Source organism: Thermobia domestica, chromosome 9 (genome assembly GCF_964235325.1).
Source record: "Thermobia domestica chromosome 9, izTheDome1.hap1.1, whole genome shotgun sequence".
Classification (NCBI taxonomy): Eukaryota; Metazoa; Arthropoda; class Insecta; order Zygentoma; family Lepismatidae; genus Thermobia; species Thermobia domestica.
Genome location: NC_137462.1, coordinates 64,980,628 through 65,004,252, shown reverse-complemented (window position 1 = coordinate 65,004,252; position 23,625 = coordinate 64,980,628). Strand labels below are relative to the sequence as shown.

Sequence of the window (23,625 nt, the reverse complement as noted above, 5' to 3'; positions counted from 1 at the left end):
CTGCTTGCCATGGAGCATTGGAGATTCCTTCGCCACTCTGCTTACCCTGCTTCGGGGTTGTGTAGAGATCCTGTCCTCGGCCTCACAGTCAAGGACTACCTAATTTCAACCTAGTAATATTTAAAGGCAAACAGCTTTGCAGTGCTTTTTTGTAAGTAATGTTATATAGTGAATTTTATTAAATAAACTGGTAGTGGGAGTCTGCGAACAGAGCATATTTTGCACTGCTGCCCCTACTAAAATCAAATCTCATCTCTAAAACTACAAAAACCAGGATATGCAGAAGATTAATCAGGCCCGTAGTAACATATGGATCAGAATGCTGGACTATACGGAAAGAGGAAATGCAACTACTAGGGAACTTTGAAAGGAAGATTTTAAGGAAAATATATGGAGGTGTGAAGGTAGACCAAAATACATACCGAATAAGATATAATAATGAACTCTACAATAAGTACGACGACGTAGACATAGTAACGCACATCAAACTTAGCCGTTTGCAATGGGTGGGACATATTGTCAGAATGGGGGAAGAAAGAGTAGTGAAGAAAATCTTCGCTAACATCGAAGGAAAGAGAACGAGGGGAAGACCAAGGAGGAGATGGTGGGACACGGTCCTAGAGGACATGAAGGAAATGGGAATATGGAACTGGAAGGCGAGTGCGGCAGACCGAAAGAAGTGGAGGCAGATTCTGACGGAGGCGAAGGCTCGTCAAAGAGCTGTAGTGCCATAGAAGAAGGTAGTGGGAGTCGATTCCGAATCTTGTTTTATTACAAGCTCTACTTACCAGAAAGTTTTACAATATATATAAAAATGTTTAAGCTGTTATTGCAGCGATCAATATTAGTTTCCGTTCAGATAAAACAGGAGTTTGACATGAATTTTTGTCTGCGTTTGCGACATTATAGTCAACCAATACCGTAAATAGTCAGGAAAATGGGATATTTTCCAGGGAAATTTTGCAATTATTTCTCTTGCTGTTCTTTATCAACACTACTGTAACGTAGTGTATACCGTTCAGAAGTACATTCCATTGCCATTTGCACAAGGTATAAATTGTATCTTTACTATTACAACATGTTCTACATATGTTTCGGTGACTGTTATATAGTTTCAAATGAGCAAAACCTTTTAATTGGCCCTCGTGCAAGAATCATTAAATACAGAAAACAGTGTATAATATATCTTTTTGAAAAAAAAAAAAAAAAAAACTCAGATTCACGTATACTTCATGCCGTTATCACATTTCCTTCTGAATCACATTGTAGCGTAAGTGGTGAAATGTTTTGTTTTGTGAACATTTACGTTTTTGAATATGTTACGGATCGGAATATTTTCTTTACGAGTATCACGGGTAATTATTGTTAAAACGTTATCTCCTATAGCTCTTCTGAAATAATATACCACTGATAAGTGGCTATAGTTCACGTCATCCGAATTGGCGTATGGCATCAGGGAATAAGCTCGCAGTGCCCTGTTACTAAACCTTTAGGAAGGAATTTAATCACTCATAATTGATTTTGTTCGTATTTGTGGACAATCATGAATGATTAGACTCCTCCCTGAAGATTTACTAACAGCGCATTGCGAACTTATTGGCTGATGCCACACGCCAATTCTGGTGACGCGGACTATAGACAATTGAAAGCATTGTAGTGATTGGCTGTAATTAGGACTTGGACGTACGGGCATTACAAGTCGTGAAAGTGGCAGCCTGACAGGCAGAAAAGTAGATCAAAACATGCATTATAATAGGTCCCCATTAAGCACGTGGGGTCTCTGGTTCGATCCCAGCTCCCGCCAAGTGGGCTTTGTGGTGAGCAGACACCGTTGGTGGTTTTTTTTTTTCGGTTTTCCATTTCCTGTCACTTTCGTCACTTTGCGAACCTACGTAGTCGCTGACGTTCTCGCCTTTGGTGAGTGATCCCAGGTTCGATTCCCGGTGGGGACAATACTCGAAAAAGTAGAAGTTTTTTCAGGCCAGTCACGCTGAGTGAGGTTTTCCTAAGTTACACCAGGTAAATGCCGGGATGGAGTGTAATCCAGTTCAACCCTAACTTAACCCGAACGTAACCGGAACTCAAAGACATTGTGTATGAACCACCTCTACTCCAAGATGTCCGTGAACTGCAAAACCACATTACTGCTACAGTACAAACTGTTGATGAAAACGGGTCTGGGAGGAATTGGATTACCGAGTTCTTGTATGCAGACTAACCAAGGGGACTCACATTGAGAATTTGTGAATTATTGTATTACAATTTTTACCACTAAAACTTGAAAGTTGTAAAATTTGCTCAATTGATAATAATAATGAGTTGAAATCGTTCAAATAATTTTGAAACACACGTATTAATTGTAATTCACAGCAATAAAACTAATCACTAATAACAAATTATAGTGAGAAATTGTAACAGGCAAAATTTATTCAATTTGTAAAAGTAGACTAAAATTTACAAAAGTTATTGAAACAACATTCATGTCAAGGACTCGACTCTATGATGAGAACTTCTAGTGTTCTTTTGCTCTCTAAAATAGCCAATAATGAAAATAACCATGAGAAATACTGCACATAATCTTCCCGTTCTTCTATGTGAAAACAAAATTCCATTGTGAAGTACAGTGAGAAGAGCAGACATGACCATACTTCGATATTTAAAAATTTATGTATGTATGTTTTTGGAATATGTATATATTAAATAATAATTTATAATTTACAATTTTTGACCGTCAAAATATATGCTTAGCAATAAAAACCACCGTAACTACATTGTACAGTATCTTACTGTTCTATTTTCCGAATGTTTTAACGTAGAATTAGCATCAGTTATAGTTCTATACAGTAAAGTAATTGAAGCGCAGAGGATATTTCTAATCATCTTAAAAGTATCTTGTTTAGTTTAACCTTTTTTCCCTAAATTTGACGGAAGGTTTCAATGTGCAGAAGTGTTTCCTTCAGTTGAGTATGAAGGCGAAGAAGAACGAATAGATCCCTTTTAGATAAAGTAACTGAATACAGTTCATTCATGTTTAAAAAAAAAAAAAAAGACTGATATATGTCAAAGCTTTCTATTTTTTCATGGTAATAACTATATATATATATCATAATGCACAACATATTCTCAACGATTTAGACACATTTGTTACGTTATAATAAAGTAAATTTTAGCATGTACTTGCTCGACAAAAACTAGCTACAGAGTTAACTATACCCTGGCCGGTGAACGATGATTTCTGACAGCTTTGCACAAGGCCACGGCGAGCGAGCAGAAGACAGCAGGTCAACCAACCTAAGGCTCAGAACCTGTCGCGTCTCCATGGTAACCACAGCACATTGCCAAACTTTCACTCACCCCCTCTCACCCTCAACGAGGAAGCAGACGATTCTTCTCTTGCGCGAGAAGCACATGGCAACACCGCACTCCTCAGTCGTCCTCGCGAGCTGAGCTGTCAGAAATCATCGTTCGCCGGCCAGGGTATAATCATTGAAATTGAAGTTAGTAAGAATATATTCACGATAATTATAGAAAACATATACACAGAGCTTCGTTAATCTGACAAACTCAGAGAACTATAATCCACAATTATTCGTAATGAAACTTTAAAAATTAAATTCTTAATGAAACTTTTCCCTCATTGTCAACGTAACGGTAATACTAACGATGTATTTAATCTAAAGGTAATTCTAAAATACTAACATTTATCCATTTTTGGGCATAAGCACTAGAATTTGAAAACTTCAGTTAAATCTGTACTTGTATACATGCCGATTTTTTTTTTCTAAGTTCGTTATTAAGCTTCACTTAGTCTCGGTATTGTGCCTTTGTTTAGAGAGATTGAACATGTTGCCGTGATAAGTAGTCGAGATACTGTTATTAAAATATCTTGCTAGCAGAACTCATAAGAAAATCTCCTGAACAACGCACAAAATTAAGAGTTGTATTTTCATGAAAACAAAATATACATACACAATACTTTACATTTGTTCAAATATTACAAAATGTAATATAAACTTTAGTAATGTTATAAACACAAGTCCACACATCTGAAATGAGGTTATTCAAGTACCTACGTGAAAATTTAAGGGTATAAAATAAGAATTCAGATGTTTATTTATAGTTTCGAGTAATATCTTTGGAGAAGCTATAGACAAAAATAGGACATTATTGCACGAATGTAAAATCACATATGAACAGATTTGAGACGTGTAATACTACAGAGCAACGAGGGTTAACATATAAATATATATGAATAATCAATCGTATATTACATTGTTCATTGATTTCAACACTAAAACCAGCATAGTTATGGCAGCTATTTACGTATAAAATAAAATTGGAACTTTAATATACTGTATATACAATGAACTTAACTAAATCCTGCAAGTAAACTCAAGAGTTCGCTTCTATTTTAACTGCTGTGATAACACTAATCTTACTCTGATTAAAATGTTAGTAGAAATTAATACTTACACAAGATTTAGATAATCTTGTAAAGAAATACATAGCTACTCACATAACATTTACTAACATCTATGTTACTTTGGTGAAGTACTCTATTCTTCTCTTGATTGTTTATCTGCTGGTACATTCTCTGTTGATTCTGTTGATTTATACTTCTCTTGGATTTCTTTTAACGCCTGCCTTAATTCTTCAACAGAGAGCTTTTTATCTGCCAATAATGCAACCTCTGTAATTAGGTTGTATGCTTCTTGTTCTTCAGAGGTCCCTGCTTCCACTTCAGGTATGGGCTGCAAGTAGTAACATTATGTGTAACAGAACTTCAATATGGAGAATATAATATAACTTTTAGGGATATTCAATTAAAAGGGATGCATTTATGGTATGTAAGTCATCCATACCTCTGTCGTGCTGTTTGTCAATTATCTGGCATTTTCATACTATAAGAAGTCAAAGTGGCTTATACTGGAGGAACATTAAAGAAACCGTAATTCAAAAATATGTACAACAGAAATTCGTATAGTTCTTGTAGTGATAATCCTTGGCTGTAATATATTCCAAAATAATTCCTATTTCATGTTCAGTCATCGAGGTCTATGCAGTTTATACACTTTTTACACTACTCGAAGTAAGTAATATAGCAGCAAGTGACAGACTTTTTGTTTGACTATTTTTTTTTTTTTTTCAAGAACGTCTATACTACAAATATTTAGCTGATTTTTTTCTATATTTAGTCAGTTCAGATAATATTGGCAAACTATACAGTATTTTGGTACGCTCTTGTAACTTAAACTAAGAGGCAAAACAACGCAGTAATTCTATACCATCCAAATATCGACAGTAGGACACTGAGACTGCGCTATACTAGCTGTTTAACATTGTTCCCAACTCAATATAAACTTCTATTTTTTTAGATAGTAATTACGTCACGTTATCACATTTCGAATCTACATGTCAAACGAAAACTTATAATGTCACATTAAATATTCAGTGTTGCAAACTAAAGATACTAAGAATTACAAACTTCCTGTACAACAATAGAACAACGAACGCCAAACAAAAAAGAAAAATGAAATCTAACTTTCCACGATTGTGCCCTTTAGGGTAAAGGAGACGAATGATTAAGGCAAGTAAGTGATGATGGAAGAATCGGTGAATGAGAATCTGGGAGGAAACGTGAGTTCCCCGAGAAAACTCACGAACACGAAATAACGCAAAAAGACGAACGGTGCAATGTATATCCAAGTACTTTAGTGCCTTATACTACGAGGGTAAGTCAATAAACTTTTGCAATCAATTATTACACAGGCCTACAGAAAAAAAATTTTTCTTGGTGCCTAAAATTTTAGAGCTGATTTTAACTATGTGTGGGGCGCTGAATCCAATAATGTAAGCAGTTTTTTTCTATCAGCTCTACTTTGGTAGATACAGGCTACTGTACCAGTAGTGTTATTTACGTTACAATGTATGTGGAAGAAATATTACAATCCAAAATAAATATGTAAATTATAAATGATGTAACCACTATTTCTGCATGCTTCTTGCAATAGTATACAAAATAAGCAAAAGAAATACAAATATTCTCGTAATAACAAGTTTGAATATGATCTTATAAACTCTGCAACTCAAATAAATCCTACTGTGCTCTATAGAGATTTCTATTTGAAAGAACGGCGCTCTTTTCTCATTAGTGCTGCTATCTGTCGGTACTAAACGGAAACTAGTCATATAGTAGTTCCAGGAACGTCCACTAGATTGCATTGGTATTCTACTTGGCTAGTGGATCGTAGTTGTTGTCTTGCAGGTGGAGTGACATGTTGGAACATGTGAGTTTTGTTCTGAAATCATAACTTGTATCGCGTATACTAAGGCTTTATATTTAACACCCGTGTTAGTGGCCTGAACATAAAATGAGTTCAAGTCGAAGAAGTTGTGTTAACCATCCTGATGTGTTTTGCTACATATGTGGTGAGTACACATTTAAAGACAATAGAAAACATATCAGTGACTTTGTAAAAAAAAAAGCATATCATGCATATTTTGGTGTACGCCTAGGGGACCAAGATAAAACGTGGGCTCCACATATTGTGTGTAAAATGTGTACTGAACACTTGCGACAGTGAACAACTGGAAAAAGAAAAGTCTTAAGTTTGGTGTTCCAATGGTTTGGAGGGAACCCACAAACCATGTTGATGACTGTTATTTCTGCCTGGTAAATGTTACGGGTATGAATAGAAATAACCGGAACAAGTGGACATATCCTGATCTGCCTTCAGCAAGACGTCCAGTTGTTCATTCCGATGAAATACCAATCCCAACGTTTCACCACTTGCCAGAGCTTTGTGAGACTGAAAACGAACGTAGTGAACATTCTTGTGACATGGATGATGGAAGTGACAGTGATTATGAGGGAATGTCAACAATTCCTCAACAGTTTAATCAAGATGAGCTAAATGATCTAGTTAGGGACCTTAATCTTTCAAAAGAATCGTCTGAATTACTTGCTTCCAGATTGAAGGAGAAAAACGTACTAGAACAAGGAACTAAAATCACATTCTACCGAACAAGGGAAAAGGAGTTTTTACCATTTTTCACTGAAGACACAAATCTCGTATTCTGTCACGATGTTAGAGGTCTCCTAGAACACATGGGTCTTCCAGAATACAATCCAGATGATTGGCGCCTGTTTATTGATAGCTCCAAGCGAAGTTTAAAATGCGTCCTTCTACACAATGGCAATAAATATGGCTCAATTCCAATCGCTCATTCAACACGACTGAAAGAAGAATATGAAGCAATTGCTTTGGTTATGGAAAAAATTAAATATCAGGACCATCAGTGGGTGATTTGTGTGGATTTAAAGATGGTGAACTTTCTTCTTGGACAGCAAAGTGGCTACACAAAATATCCTTGTTTTCTATGTCTGTGGGATAGCAGAGACAAAGCAAACCATTGGTCAAAAAAAGAGTGGCCGCAGAGAGACGACATGGTTGTTGGTAAGAAAAATATTATTAACATGCCTATTGTTGAGTGTGACAAAATCATTTTGCCACCTCTACATCTCAAGCTCGGTTTGATGAAGCAGTTTGTAAAGGCGCTAAATAAGGACGGGCCGTGCTTTGCTTACATGGGAAACAAGCTACCTCAGGTCAGCACAGAAAAATTAAAAGCTGGAATATTTGATGGTCCCCAAATAAGACAACTCATGAAAGATCCGGCTTTCGTGGAGTCCATGAATGAGACTGAACGTAGAGCTTGGACCTCATTTGTAGAAGTTATCAAGAATTTCCTTGGCAATAATAAAGCTGATAACTATGTTGAGCTAGTGAACCAGATGCTTAATGCATTCCAAAAACTTGGATGTAATATGAGTATCAAAATTCATTACCTGCACAGCCATTTGGACCGTTTCCCAGACAACGTAGGCAGTCTGAGTGAAGAACAAGGTGAAAGATTTCACCAAGATATTAAAACAATGGAGGACCGCTACCAAGGAAGATGGGATGCCCATATGATGGCAGATTACTGCTGGAACCTAAAAAGAGACTGTGCAAAGAAACATTCAAGGATGTCACGAAAACGAAGCTTCCGAAGTGTTGAATAGATCGTTTTGAACAAATTATTTGATTTTTTATTCATAAAAACTATTATAAAATGTAGTTACAGAGTTATTATGTACTTGATGTTTGTGTTTATATGGTTTTCATTATTTTCAAAGTGTTCCAAATAACAGATTTAAATGTCATAGTTTTCTTTTCACTTACAGTAAAACAGCACCTATGCAATTTTCAACGTTGTAGCAGGTCAGTCTTGCAATTCCTATATCTCAAAAACTAAATCTGTTAGGGGAAAACTAACGCCATATTTGGATTCAGCGTCCCAATTCTACTTCAAATCAGCTAAGAAACACCCGGCACCAAAACCACTGTAAGCCAGTGTTATTTATTACCACAAGAGTACAATGTTTTTATTCATATCATTTTTCAACATAGTCACTCCGCTTTTCAACGCACCTGGTCCACCGTTTCACAAGCTTTCCGATATCCTCTGCAAAAAAAGGTTTTTGGTTGCGCAGCAAGCTACGAATACACTGCTTCCTTCACTTGTTGATCGTAGCTGGATCGATGGCCACTGAGAGCATCTTTAAGTGGACCAAACAGATGGTAATCCGACGGGGAGAGATCGGGATTGTATGCAGGATGGTGCAACACCAAAACGCAGCTTCTGAAGAGTTTCAGCGGTGTGGGCGGCGTATGTGGATGCGCATTGGCATGCAACACAAGAACGCTTTCCAACACTCGATCTCTGCGTTTATTACGAATTGCAGGCTTCAACTTGCTTACCAGCATATCACTGTACCTTTTAGTGTTTATTGTTGACCCCTTTTCCAGATAATGTTCCAGGATTGGCCCTTGTGAATTCCAAAACACTGTGAGCATCACTTTCTCTGCAAAAGGTTGACTTGATTTTTTTTTTTTTTTTTTTTTTTTTGACAGAAGATACGTTGTGCTGCCATTCCATGCTCTGTTGTTTGCTCTCAGGTTCAGTGATGAATCCACGTTTCATCTCCAGTGATGATCCGCCTAAGAAATGCTTCGCCTTCGTTAGTATAAAGGTCCAGCAGGTGCTGACAGATTCTCACACGTTTTCGCTTGTGCTCTTCATCGAGTTTTTCGGAACCTATCTCGTACAGATTGTGAAAGTTGAGCCTGTTATGCATGATGTCATATGCAGAACCATGACTAATGTGCATATGGATTGCCACTTCATCAACAGTCACTCGTCTCTTATTCAGAATCAAGTCGTGGACTAGTTCAATAATGTTATCAATTGTTACAGCTGGAGGTCCTGCGTTTTCCTAATCATTAACGATCGTTCGAGCACTTTTGAACTGTTCAATCCACTAATAAACATTTCGCTGTGGCAACACATTGCCCCATATTGTGCTGAAAGCCTTCAATGAATTTCCGCTCCGGGTATACCTTCAGACACCACACACACACACGCAAAAAAAAAAAAAAAAAAAAAAAAAAACGGATGACAGAACAGTGTTATTCTTTGATGCACACAGAGAGTGGTGCGGTTATCTTTACTTCGCAGCAGCGCAAAGCTGACTGATGTGATAACTCAGCAACCTACCACACGCGAAGTCAACAGTGACATCTAGCGTCTGATGAGCACATAATATCGTAGAGCCAACCTGAAAAGAAATAGAAAATATTGCAGTTACTTATTGACACCCTCGTATGACCGACCATATGACGGATTTCCAATAAATAGTAACGAAGTTACAGAGTTTGAAAATTGACTTTTTACAAAAACCTTTATTTTGAAACCTACTCAGATAAGGACCTTATTCAATCACATAGATGGTTTTTAATAGACATAAAGATCATAGTACCGTTTACGGCTATTTGATATCTCAAACCATTCTGGAGTTATGATCACGGGCGTCTCTGGCGGAGGGACGAGGGGGACGCGTCCCCCCAATATTTTAAAGTACAAAATATTCAATATTTTATTCTAATTTAATTTATTTACTAACGACAGAATATCATACAAATAATAATAATTATATTTATTTGGAATATAATATTCAGACTGTGAAACGATTGTAATCGAAAAATATGAAATCTTTAATGTCCCACGGTTATGCCGGTTAGGCTAAAGGAGGCGGTGATAATGAGTGAAATGAAGAAAGTGGGAGGAAAGGGGAGAACTCCGAGAAAACCCACAAGCACGGTGTTTGTCCACCACAAAGTCCACACGGCGCGAGGTGGGATTGAACCAGGGACCCCAAGTACCGGAGGTAAACGCTCTATCACTAAGCCACCGCGCCCCTGATTGTAATCCAGTTCTTGATATACCTTAGGGAGTCTGTGAAGGTAAGCAGAAAGGTAACAAATGGAATCAAATTTAATATCATTTAAATCACTTTCTTTGATGTCCTCCCCAAATTTTACATCCCAGAGACGCCAGTGGTTATGATAAACACTGGCAGAATTTGACCTTGCGTTACAAAGTGTGACAAGGAAGGAGGAGGGGGTTGCAGCTTATTTTTTTGTTATTGTTGTTGTTTTGTTTTGTTTTGTTTTAATTTTCATTTTTATTCTGAGGTCTATATGCAATCTTTTAAACAAATGATTTCATTCAGTTCTTTTTTTATATATAAATAAATAAATATTGTTTCGGGAAATTGCAAACATATAGCCTATATAAAATGAATTACGTAAATTATGCAAAAGGGATTCGAAATTACTGGTGACGAACCCTACGTGTATTACAATACAATTAAAAACTCCTTTTGTGGCTATCGGTGCATTATATTTACGGCACACGAAGCTTTTCTGGAGTTAGTTGTTAGCAATTGTAACCACCGCTTAAACATGCCCTCGCGTTCCCACTCGTATCGCTATTTCTGAGAATATAATGCAAAACGTTTGATTTGGATCACTACTCATTCTATTCTTCTAAGGATTATTGCAAGTGAAATAGAGGAAATTCTTTTTCGTGAAATAATACGTATTTTGCGCGACGGAATAATCCACTGTTTGCAGAGCAAAATATTAAAAATCGAATTCGTCGGATATTCATCTTGTGCTGAATATTTTGCTCTTTGCATTTGAAGAAACCGAGTTTACCCGTGTTTTGACACTGATTTAGCACAAGAAGATTATAAAAAGAGGTAAACTGAAATCCAAAGAAGCTTGAAAACTTGTTCATAAATGAATGTCCTGCTCCTCCACGTTTGCGGCTACATCGAATCTGTGGTCGACAAGGGAGAGAACCTTTGCATCGTCGACATTAGCGAACATTAAATACAGGAAGCAGGGTCGATATCAGTTCTTTAGACTTTGTTTGGTGACCTAAAATAATAGGTACGATCTTGAGAAAACGACAGTATCTAATTTCGAAGAATTAAAATGGTTAATTAAACAACCTTATGGAGTTAAAATATTATTACAGCACTACCATTTTGTAATACTTTGATTTGTTGCGAAAAAAAGTACAATTTATTCAGAATGAAAGCCTTTTGTAATAAAAAGTTTCCCCATTACAATTTTTTTCGATCATAACAATACTCAAAATAAGCAAAATTGGTGAAAAAAATCAAAAAGCGTTAGGTGACATAAGAGGAGAGGGGTTCGACCTTGCGTTATGAAGTGTGACAAGGGGGAGGGAGTAAAAATCAGTAAAAAATATATAAACGATCCATAACCTGGCGTTATTTGAAAAATATATACCCTTATGCTGGGTTGGCAACACTATTAATCTGATTATATTGCAGAGTATTTCAAACAACCCCCCCTGTCGATATTAATACAGTACGAAAGGTCAGCATCTCGTATTTGTTAGTTTACAAGTTCCAGAGCATATCAAGATAAATGTTCCACCTTGGATATTATCAACATTTTTTTAATGTCTTAATAATACAATAAACTCAATATTTTATTTCAATTTCTCAAATTGTAATAAAGAAAATATTTTTCAAGATATTAGAATTTACTATATTAATGTACCTTTTTCACTGGATAAAAATATTGAGGTAAATTTTGAAAAGTTTAGGGAAACTACAGTTTTATATTTCAATTGAGTTACCCAATTTCGAAACGTCTCTTGTTCTTTTTTTTGTGTGTGTGTGTGTGGAGGAGTGAATTGTTTTCATGGTGTTTGCTTTATTAATGCCTAATTTCAGTTAATTTACCGCATTTAATGTATTCAGGTTTTTATTTTAAATTTTATAAGATTTATTTTCAGATGTAGAAATTAAAATAATTAAAAAAAAATTCCCGAATGGCTTGTAAACTAGATAAGATACGTTTTGAAGACGGGCTACACAATTAATTTTCTTTATAATTCATCGACAATGCCAAAGAAGAACAAAATATACATCTAATTACACGAAGGACCCTGCTCAGACCTTATGGAAATCCGGTTTCCGTTAAATTGGTCGGTATTGCAATATGTTGTGTATTATGGTTCCCTGATGAAAAGTCTCAATGGGCACGAAGCCCGAAAACCTCACGTCTTTGAGATATCCGCTGATTATTATCGTTACTTAAAGGTAAATGTTCCCTCGTCTGAAAATAATGATTAGGACGACATTTTACCTATACTAGGGTTGGGTGGGTATACTAGGGTTTTGGGGGTCGCTGATTCCGAATCCGAGATCGGTTATCTTCCATCATGTCATGTTCAAGGTCATTTGAAGGTCAAATCGAAAGGGAACGTTGCAAAAAAAAAGTACATAAATGTTTTTTGAGCCGCTGGATCCAATTCTGTCATTTTTTTAATCCAACATTGTCATGTCAAGGTCATTTCAAGGTCAAACTTGAAAAAACGTCGGGAAAATCTTGAAGTTTGAATCTGAAAGTCGTTTATTGATGTTTGATAAGACTACAATTGGCATATCAAAATCGAGATCGTATCGATGATGTTTGTCATGCAGGCTAGAGTAGAGGCAGAGAATTTGGTGAAGCGAAATGCAATTCCCTCAATTTGATTTTGCATTTCTTAATCGGATTACGTTGGGTGTTTGTCAGATTGAACTACCACCCTCGTATGTACAAGATTATTTTGATACTTTTCAATTTGATAAAAATAGTTTTCAGCCATGATTGTTACCTTTCAGAGTCTTTACAAGATTTAGTAACGCTACTCAACATCAGCTTTGGATATGCTTTACAGGGAACGATGACCAATTTCGGGTCATGGAAGTAGAAGATGGTCCAATATTAGGGTATTATTGAACCTGTAAGTCCCGTGTTAGGAACATTACGTTGTTATGCACATGTAGTAAGAAATACTCTAGTCAAGCTCTACTGGAATACATACAATATGCTGGTAATCGAAATATGAACAGCGATGGTAATGAAGGTGAAATACTGGAGTTTGAAGTTCAAGAATGATGCGATGTGAGGCACAGAACAAATCTTTATTGAAGAAAGACACTACAAATGACTGGAAAACTAAATTGACAATATTAATGATAGATTCGATTAACACCGACATCGAATTCGGAATTAGTTACCCTAAAATCTTATCTATGATTTTTTTCAGATTTTTTCCGACGATTTTTCAAGTTTGGCCTTGAAATGATCCTGCAATGACCTTGAAATGATCTTGTTGTGTCAACAAAATGGCATAATCGGATCTGGCGAGTGAAAAACATTTATGTACATTTGTTCAGATTTTTGCAACGTTCCCTCTCGATTTGACCTTCAAATGACCTTGAACCTGATGTGATGGAGGTTGACCAATCTCGGATTCGCAATCAGCGACCCCAGGAACCCTAGTATACCGTAGTGAGACTCGTTCATACTTCATAGATAAATTGTCGACCTAATTTATTATGTGAGCGCTTGCCTTTAAGTGACGATAATAGTCAGCGGATATCTCAGAAACGTGGGGTTTTCGAGCTTCGTGCCCATTGAGATTATTTATCAGGGGACTAAAATACACAACATATTGCAATACCAGCCAATTTAACGGAAACCAGATTTTTATAAGCTCTGAGCGGGGTCGTCAACTTGGTCACCTCTCTAAGTTGGCCACCTGCTCATCTTGGTCTGGTTCGTCTTGAACCTGCATTTTCCCATAAGACGTTGTGTAAGTTGACCACCTGTCTATCTTGGAAGTTGGCCACGTTGAAGCAATGTTTACCCCATGATGATAATGATAAATTTACCTGCGTATCTTGGCCATGCAAATACCGTTTTGTTATTTTCCTTAGCTCTTTCTTATTCCCATATGAGAGTCAGATGTTCTGTATTTGTGACTGGAGACAAACTAGCATGGATTTCTACGATTTGTTCTTGGGGCTCAGTAGCCAGAACACTACTCTGATAAAGGGATGGTGAGGGAATTCAGGAAATTGTTGTGCGTATTTATTTACCTTGTTTCTTTTGGTAAAACCACTAGCTATATCGGCTCCTTTCATCAGTGGGGAGCTTTAGTAATTCCAGAAAATTCTCAGGGTTAAGGCTAACCATCTCAATTGTAAACTATTGGCACGTGACGGTTTGTCGGAAGGTAGCAGAGGTTTTGATATATGAATTCCCTTAAGAATTTCTCAAAACATCTTTTGCTCTGAGGGAAGCACTTGTAGCTCATTAACAAGAGGCATTTAACTACAAAATTAGAATGCACATATCCGCCAAAAAGCATAAAAGAAATACGTCTGGAATGAATCACCATAAATAAATTTTGTTATTAATAACTAATATGCTATTTTTCAAAAGATATCTACAGAAAATATTTATCACTGTCTAATCAGTCCAGTTTAAAAGTAGCTTTCGCGCAATTGCTTATAAAAAATTTGCAATCAAGTAATACTAAAATCCTATTCTAAAAAAATGCACCAGTCATACTTATTTTCAGTAAGTTGGCCACTTTTCAATGGAACCGACGGTGGCCAACATAGAACGGGTTTCACTGTAATATCTTACGATTGAGCCTCTTTAATGTTTCTCCTACTCTAGAAATGGAATATTGAATGTAAATAAATTATTATATGCGTATATGATATACTACATAGAAATAATATACTACGTAATAGTATATTTAATATTCCATTTCTTGATTATGTATTATGCTGCATATTTAACTTCAATTACCTTTTTCTTTGCATTGATTTCTTCTACAAGCCTTTGAGCTTCGCTTACAACTGAAGGAGGCAGATTCGAAATCTGAGCCAACTTTAACCCATAGTTTTCTATTTTTGTTACACCTTTAACAAGTTGATGAGTATATTTAAGGCGAGTTCTTTCCTGTCCTTCCACGAACTCTTCCGAAGTGTCTAGATGGTAGCTATAACACAGAAAAATCATGTTTATAATATACTTTTAGTTTCTAGATGTTTTATTTTTCAGTAAATTCAAATTGTTTAACCCTTTCATGCATGAATTATGTTCTCATTGACATATGATGATTATTTTTTTTACAATTGTTCTTGGTGTACTAAGACATGTAAAACCGAAAATTTTGAAATTTGATATTTTCTTATCAGAATTTAATCATTATCTTGATCTGTCCACTTGATTTGACCTCATGTATTTTGAGTAAAATAATGATTTCTATATTTTGGAGCATATAGATGGCAAAATAACACTAAAAATAAATGGAATAAACGTTATATTCTAGGAAACTTGAAATAGTTGTTTAGGTACAAGTACTAAGGGTTAAAAATCAACATATTCATCAAAATCGTACGTATAACCACTACACCCTGTCATTACCCAAATTTTCATGCCCCAAGCTTTCGGCTTGTTGGGTATGTATATTGCTTTATTTTAAGTTCACCCTTGAATGGCATGATTTACCCGTCAATGCATTGATACTTTTCATCATTCACAGCAAATTCGAATCTCCCTTCAGTACATATCGTAACTTATAAAGTCTGTAATTTCTATCTCGAGGCTGTGAATTATCATAGAAATAAAGATCTTCATATAAGGTCAAACAGGTTTATGATATTGCGTCAGCTACAACTTTACAATGTAAACCTTCTTCTGAAGACCAACACTGTCGTCTTTTAGGGTAACATATAAGTAATTACAATACTTATTCCAAGAAACATTTTGAGTTCACCTGGAGCCAATCTAAAATGTTCCTTCCATTCTGATTCGCATACAGATTGGTCTAAAAAACAATGTCATTTACATGATCACCTGTAAACAACTGTGACAACAAGTAAGTTTGCTCATTTCCTGTAATATTTACATTGTTATTTCCAAGAAATGGAGGAAATTTTGAGAAAATTTATTGCCACATTTTGAGCATATCACTTTGCTAGTTGTTGTCTTTGGTTTCTTCTACTCAGTTGAGGATCTTCATTTTCTTTTTCTACATTAGCTAATGATGATTCACTTCTGTCATTCTCAACATGCTAAGTAACATATGTTTATGTCAGTTTTATTGTACAGGTCTACATGTTCTTGATTTCAATATGATTCTAGGATGATGGTCCTTTGGGAGGTGTTTTGAAGACACCAATTTAGTCTGACATAACGAGTTGAAGTCAAGCGTGGTGACATCAACTGGAAATCAAACCCAGATTAGTCAAAGGTTTGATGAGGCTTATTGGTTGCCACAGAGGCTCCAATTATATTTTTGTAAGTGGCAAGCAACACTTTTTGCAAAAACAATCATATCTTCATTAGATGCATAAAGTCCACTGCAGTGGACAAATTGCTGCAGACAAATGTGTTTCAAGTGCATTCCGTTTACTACATGGAACATGTCTGTTTTGATGATTTGTGTAGATACAAGAACAAAATCTGATAATACCATGATGTTAGGTTGTTTGAGACATTGTAAGAAAGAAATACCATTTGCTTGGCACGCCCTCCTTAGAAGATGTCAGCAGATATTCCAGAAGAATTCGCCATGCCTCTTTCTTGCCTGTTTCAATCATACATTGGTGACATAATATCCCTACCTTCAGAGTTTCACGCTAGGTGGCTGAAAAATTGAGATCGCCACGCCACCCAGCTAACTTCTATTAATGAACAATGCACTTGGTTTTAGGATGGAGAGTTACGACAGTACACGATTGTAACTAATCAGCAGTGTCCACCAGTGAACGTTATGCACGAAAGGGTTAAAATGATATATGCTATATTTGGAATTATTTTTGAAAACCATGCACAAACACGTATCTTTTGACAAACAAGAAACGATTATAATACTAATGGTCTTCTCAGATCAAGCTTATAGCTATATTCATGTAGCTCCAGGAAAATAATTACATATCTTTTCAAGATTTTGTAGATAAAATTTTCTTAAATATTTGTGAATATATTATTGCTATTTAACATATATTTAAGAAATACAAAAGATATGTTAAAATGTGTCACATATTAATTTAAAGAAATTATTAACAATAAAATGGTAGTAGCATATTGAAAAATATACGAGAAGCCAAGCTTTTAACAAGAAGTCATCTGGAAGGAAGAGAGATGACAACGAGGTGTTTCTCTTTGATCTTAATAAAATATGAATGATGCTAAATCAAGTGTAGCCAAATCGGCAATAAAAAATGTTAAAATATAATCTTGGTAAGCTTGTTCACATTTTAAATACATATTTTAAATCACACTCGTTACTACTATTACTGCTAATTCATATCTTTCTGCCAAAGAATTATTCTCATATCTTTCTGCCAAAGAATTGTGCAAAAGTAATTGAAACATCGCTTAGTTTTTTAAATACATTTTTTAAATGCATAGTTCAGAGATACAATAAAAGTAATGGTTATCGTACTTACTTTGTGACATTAAAGTATAACTCTTCAAGCTTTGTAATGAAAATGAAGTGTGTAGCAAAAAATATGAATGCTTGCGTTTCCAGAAGTTTCTCACAAAGAGCCCAAGCAATTGCTGTTCCTTCCTCGCAAGATGTTCCTCTGCCAAGTTCATCAATGATTGCTAGAGACTTGTGTGTCACTCGTTGAAGCATATAGTTCATTTCCCTCATCTGTGACGAAAGTATTCATATAGATACAATGCAAACCATACTTCATGTTGCAAATAAAAATAACATTAAAAATTGCCAATGACATATGTAACGAGATATCTATTAATCCTATAATCAGTACTTATATTTGTGAGAATGGAAAGCGATTGTCAGAACTCCAAGATCATCATTTTACAGTTATATTCAGCACTTTGTCATACGCTAAAAACCTGAAACTTTTCAGTGCAATTTCTGATAGATAATTCTAGACGGAACATGCAAATAACTATTTTATTTATGATTCTCCGATATTGTAGAGACCAGCACACAAAACACCAAATACAGATTTATACTCATATATAAACACGTTACATCATCAATTTACACAAAGATCCGTTTCCATGAAGAAGAAAAAATTGGTAGTAACAACAGGAAATGATCATATGATCGTGTCAGAAAGTAGTGACGAATATTCATGGGAGAAAGTCTCACGGATTAGTACTCAGCAACACCATGATTTTTTATTGATATAGCACGTTAGTTGATCCGTCTTATCTTAATGACATAAGTACTATGGTATAATTTGATACAATGATTATATTTTTTTTTTTAATCTCAGTTCTTTCTTACATTTACTCAATTACATTAAGGAACGGGGCTCTCAAATCCCATCCATGACCTCAAGATTTGTCAAATTCAAACTAGACTCGCGAAACAACCAATTACGTACTTTTTAATTAATTCGTTAAGTTAATTATATAGTTTTACCTCTACAAGAAACGTTGAAGCATTACACTCTATACTATCTCCACATCCAATTCTCGAGAAAATATGATCTGCTATTCTGATAGTTGCTGACTCTGCAGGAACAAAACACCCAACCTAAAAAAAGGGGGGAGATTACAAAACTCGTGAATATATATATATATATATAATTGTCATCCAGAAAATAAAGACCGTTTAGTTATATAGGGTGGGCGGAAAGTAACTTTCTATTTTGAATTTCTGTTGATGTTATGTACAGATAGCAATGAAAGTTATCTTGTTTTATAGATTAAAGTATGCCATGTTTCTCTATTTCTCCTAGATCCTGTGAAGCTTTTGTTGTAGCTTTGAAGCCACAGAGATCCAGAACGATTAAGTATTGATGAGACAGTCAAAATTGCAGCAAGATTTGAAGTGTGCAGTGTGTAATTCAGGTCCAACGATGGTGGAGAGGTTAACATGGAGGGCGAGCTGTTCTGGATGCAAAAACAATTAAAAATTACCACAGAAAATTAATGACTACCGGAAGTGTCATGTGCATTAAGAGATCAGGTAGGCTCTCGACTTTGGTATCAGAGGAAAAATTGGTCACCATGTTTGAGTGAAGCCCTTCAAAATCAACAAGGCAGGCTCAAGACAGAGTAGCATTACACGTTATCTGTGCATGCAATTCTCCATAAAGAGTTACATTACAGACTATGGAAGCCTCATTATATCCAAAAGTTGTATTCAGATGATAGCGATAGGCGTATTGAATTTTGTGAAATAATGGTCGCATGGCATGAAGATCTTCCATATCTGTTTGAAAAAATTCTGTGGAGTGATGAAGCTATAGGAGGTTTCGTTAACTTTCATAAAGGCCATTACTGGACATAAGGTGATCCCAAATAGACCGTTGAAAAAATACAGGACAAACCGAAAGTGACAGCGTGGATAACTTCTTCCCGCATTATTGGACCTTATCTGTTGAGAGACACTATGAATGCTGAAAGATACCTGGAAATGTTAACAAAATTTTGTGTGGCTTACAATTTCTGAATGGGACGAGACACATGAACTCTTATTTATGCAGATGGAGCTCCCCCTTACTATGCCTTGTCTGTAAGACTGGCGACAGAAGCGTATAACATGAGAATTCTGAAATTCGTGAACAAATACAACAAATGTTTAAATGAAGGTGGTGATTATTTAGAGAAGTCAGGAAAGCTTCAGATATGTAACAGAATTGTTTTTTAAAATAAATATTGTGGTTTTTTATTTTGTATAACTAAACGGTCTTTATTTTCTGGATGACCCTAGTATATATGTGGTGATTGATTGAATCATAAGTAACTATTTTGTTAGATACAACAATAACTTTATGATTTCTGTGTAGATTATAGAAATAAACTTTAAAAAAGATAGTCATGTATCTTTTTAGAAAATTTATCGTATTTTTAGTGAAGTAATAATAGCAACTATGATTTATCTTTAAATATCAAGTATACAATTCAAGGGTGTTGTAATAATTATTTTCGGAATTCGAAAAATTTAAGAAAAACAACATACCTGAGCCATAATTTGTATTAAGGCAATTTGCCTAAGGTAGATACTTTTCCCACTCATATTAGGACCAGTTATGATGTGGAAATTTTTGTAGCAGTTCATGTACTGCAAAAAATAAATGACAACATAAATTTGAATGTTGCATTTTAAAGTAAATATTTTTTAACACTGCCACACTGTCACAAAATAATTAAGATGAACAATATTAAAATGCTTTTGAAATTATAAACTTATTGAAGGGACTATATTTAACTATATTTATTCTCACCCGACATATTTTATGCTTTAAATGTTTTTATTTTTCTGTAAAAAAAAAAGTAGTTAACTTATACTTCATGAAATCAAATATTTAACGTATGTGCATCATCAAGTATATATTTTTTTCTATTGATGATATAAAATTTAAGTTTTTATTAATTTTCTTCAGTAGATTGCATTTATCAACGACTAAATTGCGAAATCATATATACATTTTAAAACTTACAGTATCATTAGCCACTGGCTCCACATATGTCAAAAATTCCAGTATTGGATGTCTTCCTTGCTTTATGTCCAAAACAGAACCAAACTGAGGCCGAACGTAGTTCTTAAACGAACTGACTCGTGCGAATGAAAGAAACATGTCTATGTTTGCAATACTTTCACAAAGAGCATAAAGAGAGCCCATATGCTGCCTTAGGTTGTTTAAAAGTTCTACAACAATGCTGTAAAATAAAATAGTAATACGGTTATATTTATGCTGATAATTAAATTTTGATATGCCAGATATCTTGGGAATGTTTAAAATCACATTATATTTAAGCATATTTATTTATTATAATATCATATAATGCAAATTGATTAAAATTTAAATCCTAGTTTCAATTCAAAGAGAAAAATAGTAACATTTTAATTTGAAAATAAATTAAGTAAATTTGTTTGCAGAGCCAAAGCTTTCCAGGATTTCTAAAGATGAAACTGTTTTAAACAACTATTTTATTTATTAATTAATTGAGTTTAGCTTTCATTTTCAGTACTAAAATACAAGACGGGATCTACTAAAGTAAGATGCAATACACTACTAAAGTTTGTATGAGAGGTTAGTCCGTACAGAAAGCATGCGCGTTACTTACTTGGTCTAAAGAACATTTGAATTATGTGAGATGGAGCATTATTTTCTTTTCAATTATTTCTTGCTCTTTCACTAAAATTCGCTAAATTTTAAATGAAGATCTCGCCTTAAAATGTTAAATCAATATCAAAACATTATCTCTCTCTACCAAGCGAAAAGAGACTAATATACTAACTTTTTTTTTTTTTTTGTAATGGATGCTTTAATGGTAGTCACAGGCAGTAGTCATAAACTGAATAGGTGTCAAGGATTAGTAAGTTTGTCAAGAATATACTTACACATTTGTCATAATATCGATTTCTTGGATAGCTCCTGCACATCGCCGATTAAAAACAATAAGTTCTTCTGTAGTGAAGGACAAAGTTTCTTTATTCTTTTGTACCTAATAATGAAGGAAACCAGTGATTTAATAGAAAAGAAAGCATGAAGCTTACCATCAAAGTACTGCTATATTGATCATTAGTTTCAATCATTGATGGATAAGGTTATTTTATTTATCATAATTCTTAGTTACTAGTTAGGTCTTTTAATACTTCGTATACATAGTTATTCAAACTCTACTAGGACCTTTCTGCTAGCTATTTATTATCTTTCAAAACAGAAGTCAGAAAATTTTGTTTTCTTTTATTTCTCACAACCAAGTCATGAAATGTACTACAACTTATTTTATTTATATTATTAAATGTTATTGTTTATCTGAATCAACACCTCTACGTACATACATTAGTAATTGACAAAGTAAACTTGTCTTGACATATAAATTTTATCGATAACGTTTTATTCATCTAGGTGAATTTCAAGCTCTAATTATTATTATCTCTTAATTGTAATTTTCGAATACTACTACTACTACTACTACTACTACTACTACTACTACTACTACTACTACTACTACTACTACTACTACTAATAATAATAATAATAATAATAATAATAATAATAATAATAATAATAACACCTGAATAAAGATTGATGGCAGATCTACTTCTTTGATCTTTTTGCTTGAAATGACCATATGAAAGCCTCTGGAACCATTGTAAACCACTCTTAATGGGAGATGATTATCCTCAGCCAAAGTAGTAACACGTTCTGTAAGTAAAATGTATCATTAGCATTAACACTAGTTTGAAGTTCAAAAAATAAGTAGATAATTCTGGGATATATTCACAATTTTCGTGGCTGAATATTTAAAAAAGAAATTAGATATTAGTAAAATACTATTGAAATTAAGATTTTTAATGTGTATAGATATTTTCTTAAATTTATAATGTCCATTTATAGAATTTCAGAGAATGAAAATCGAACTTGATATTAAGAATATATTACTGAGACTTATTATGAATGTTTTTATTTATTTATTTACCGTGCATATCATCCACTAATTCTGAATATGTTTTCCGAGCTACGTCTAAAAGTCCGTTGATTCCTGGTTTTATAGCGAAACACCGCTGCAGATAGGCTGTTGTAGAACCTTTTGTTAATTTTGCATCTTCGTTGAATACCTGTTGAATACTGGATAACATTTCTTCATACCGAGGATCTTCTAAAATCTAAAATTAACGCAAGTGATTTTGAAAGCAAGACAACGAAAATTCCACTTCTTGAAATAATTTTTGTTTTCCAATCAATTAATCATCAATAAAAATATTTTTCTTTCAAAATATAGTTTATTTTATAAACGAACGGATTTAATAAAATACAACATATGAAAAAATATCCGTTAACATGTCTTAAAATTTATAATGACAACTGCAATAATTCAGCTGTTTTGCAACAGAAAACATGCATATTTATGAGTGGGAATGTTTCTCGTATTGAATCTACTTATACTAGTTATCAATTCTGGTGTCTGAGTAATCATTTTACTAAAAATCACTATAATGCTACTTACTTGTCTGACACCTGCGAAGAAAGGACTGATAGCGTCTTCTAATGTGGCACGGAGTGATGGTAATAATTCCAGTGTAGTTTTAAGAAGAAGACTATAATTAATCTGCGTCTCGGCTGCCCGTGCCGTTTCTTGATATGGAAGCTGCATACATAAGGATAGCAGCTGTTCCACGTCTCCAAATCTTGACATTACACTCTGAAAGATAAAGGAAGGCAAATTGTTTAATACTTGAACACCAGAAAAGCTTATGAGAGCTACTGCTGAAAATTAATTACACATAACGTTTTTCTGCTTTATTTGTTTTTAAAAATAAACGAAGGACATAAAACATTTAAAAAAATAGAGAAAAAAATTAATAAATGAAAAATGTCACCTAAAGCACAATTAATCGCTGCTA

General features: G+C 34.5%; 1 protein-coding gene across 1 annotated transcript in view; it reads right to left on the bottom strand.

Moving 5' to 3' along the window:
- Window positions 1-627: 627 nt before the first annotated feature.
- Window positions 628-23,625, bottom strand: part of LOC145694702 (mutS protein homolog 4-like) — a 67,370-nt gene continuing 44,372 nt past the window's right edge. Inside the window, exons 8-17 of the mRNA XM_081771228.1 lie at window positions 23,229-23,423; window positions 22,701-22,887; window positions 22,296-22,426; window positions 21,616-21,719; window positions 20,711-20,930; window positions 20,230-20,331; window positions 18,685-18,798; window positions 17,729-17,937; window positions 15,078-15,270; window positions 628-4,751 (exon numbers count right to left, since the gene is read on the bottom strand). Of these exons, the coding sequence (XP_081627354.1) occupies window positions 4,557-4,751; window positions 15,078-15,270; window positions 17,729-17,937; window positions 18,685-18,798; window positions 20,230-20,331; window positions 20,711-20,930; window positions 21,616-21,719; window positions 22,296-22,426; window positions 22,701-22,887; window positions 23,229-23,423 (1,650 nt within the window). The 3' untranslated portion in view covers window positions 628-4,556. The remainder of the gene's footprint in view (window positions 4,752-15,077; window positions 15,271-17,728; window positions 17,938-18,684; window positions 18,799-20,229; window positions 20,332-20,710; window positions 20,931-21,615; window positions 21,720-22,295; window positions 22,427-22,700; window positions 22,888-23,228; window positions 23,424-23,625) is intronic.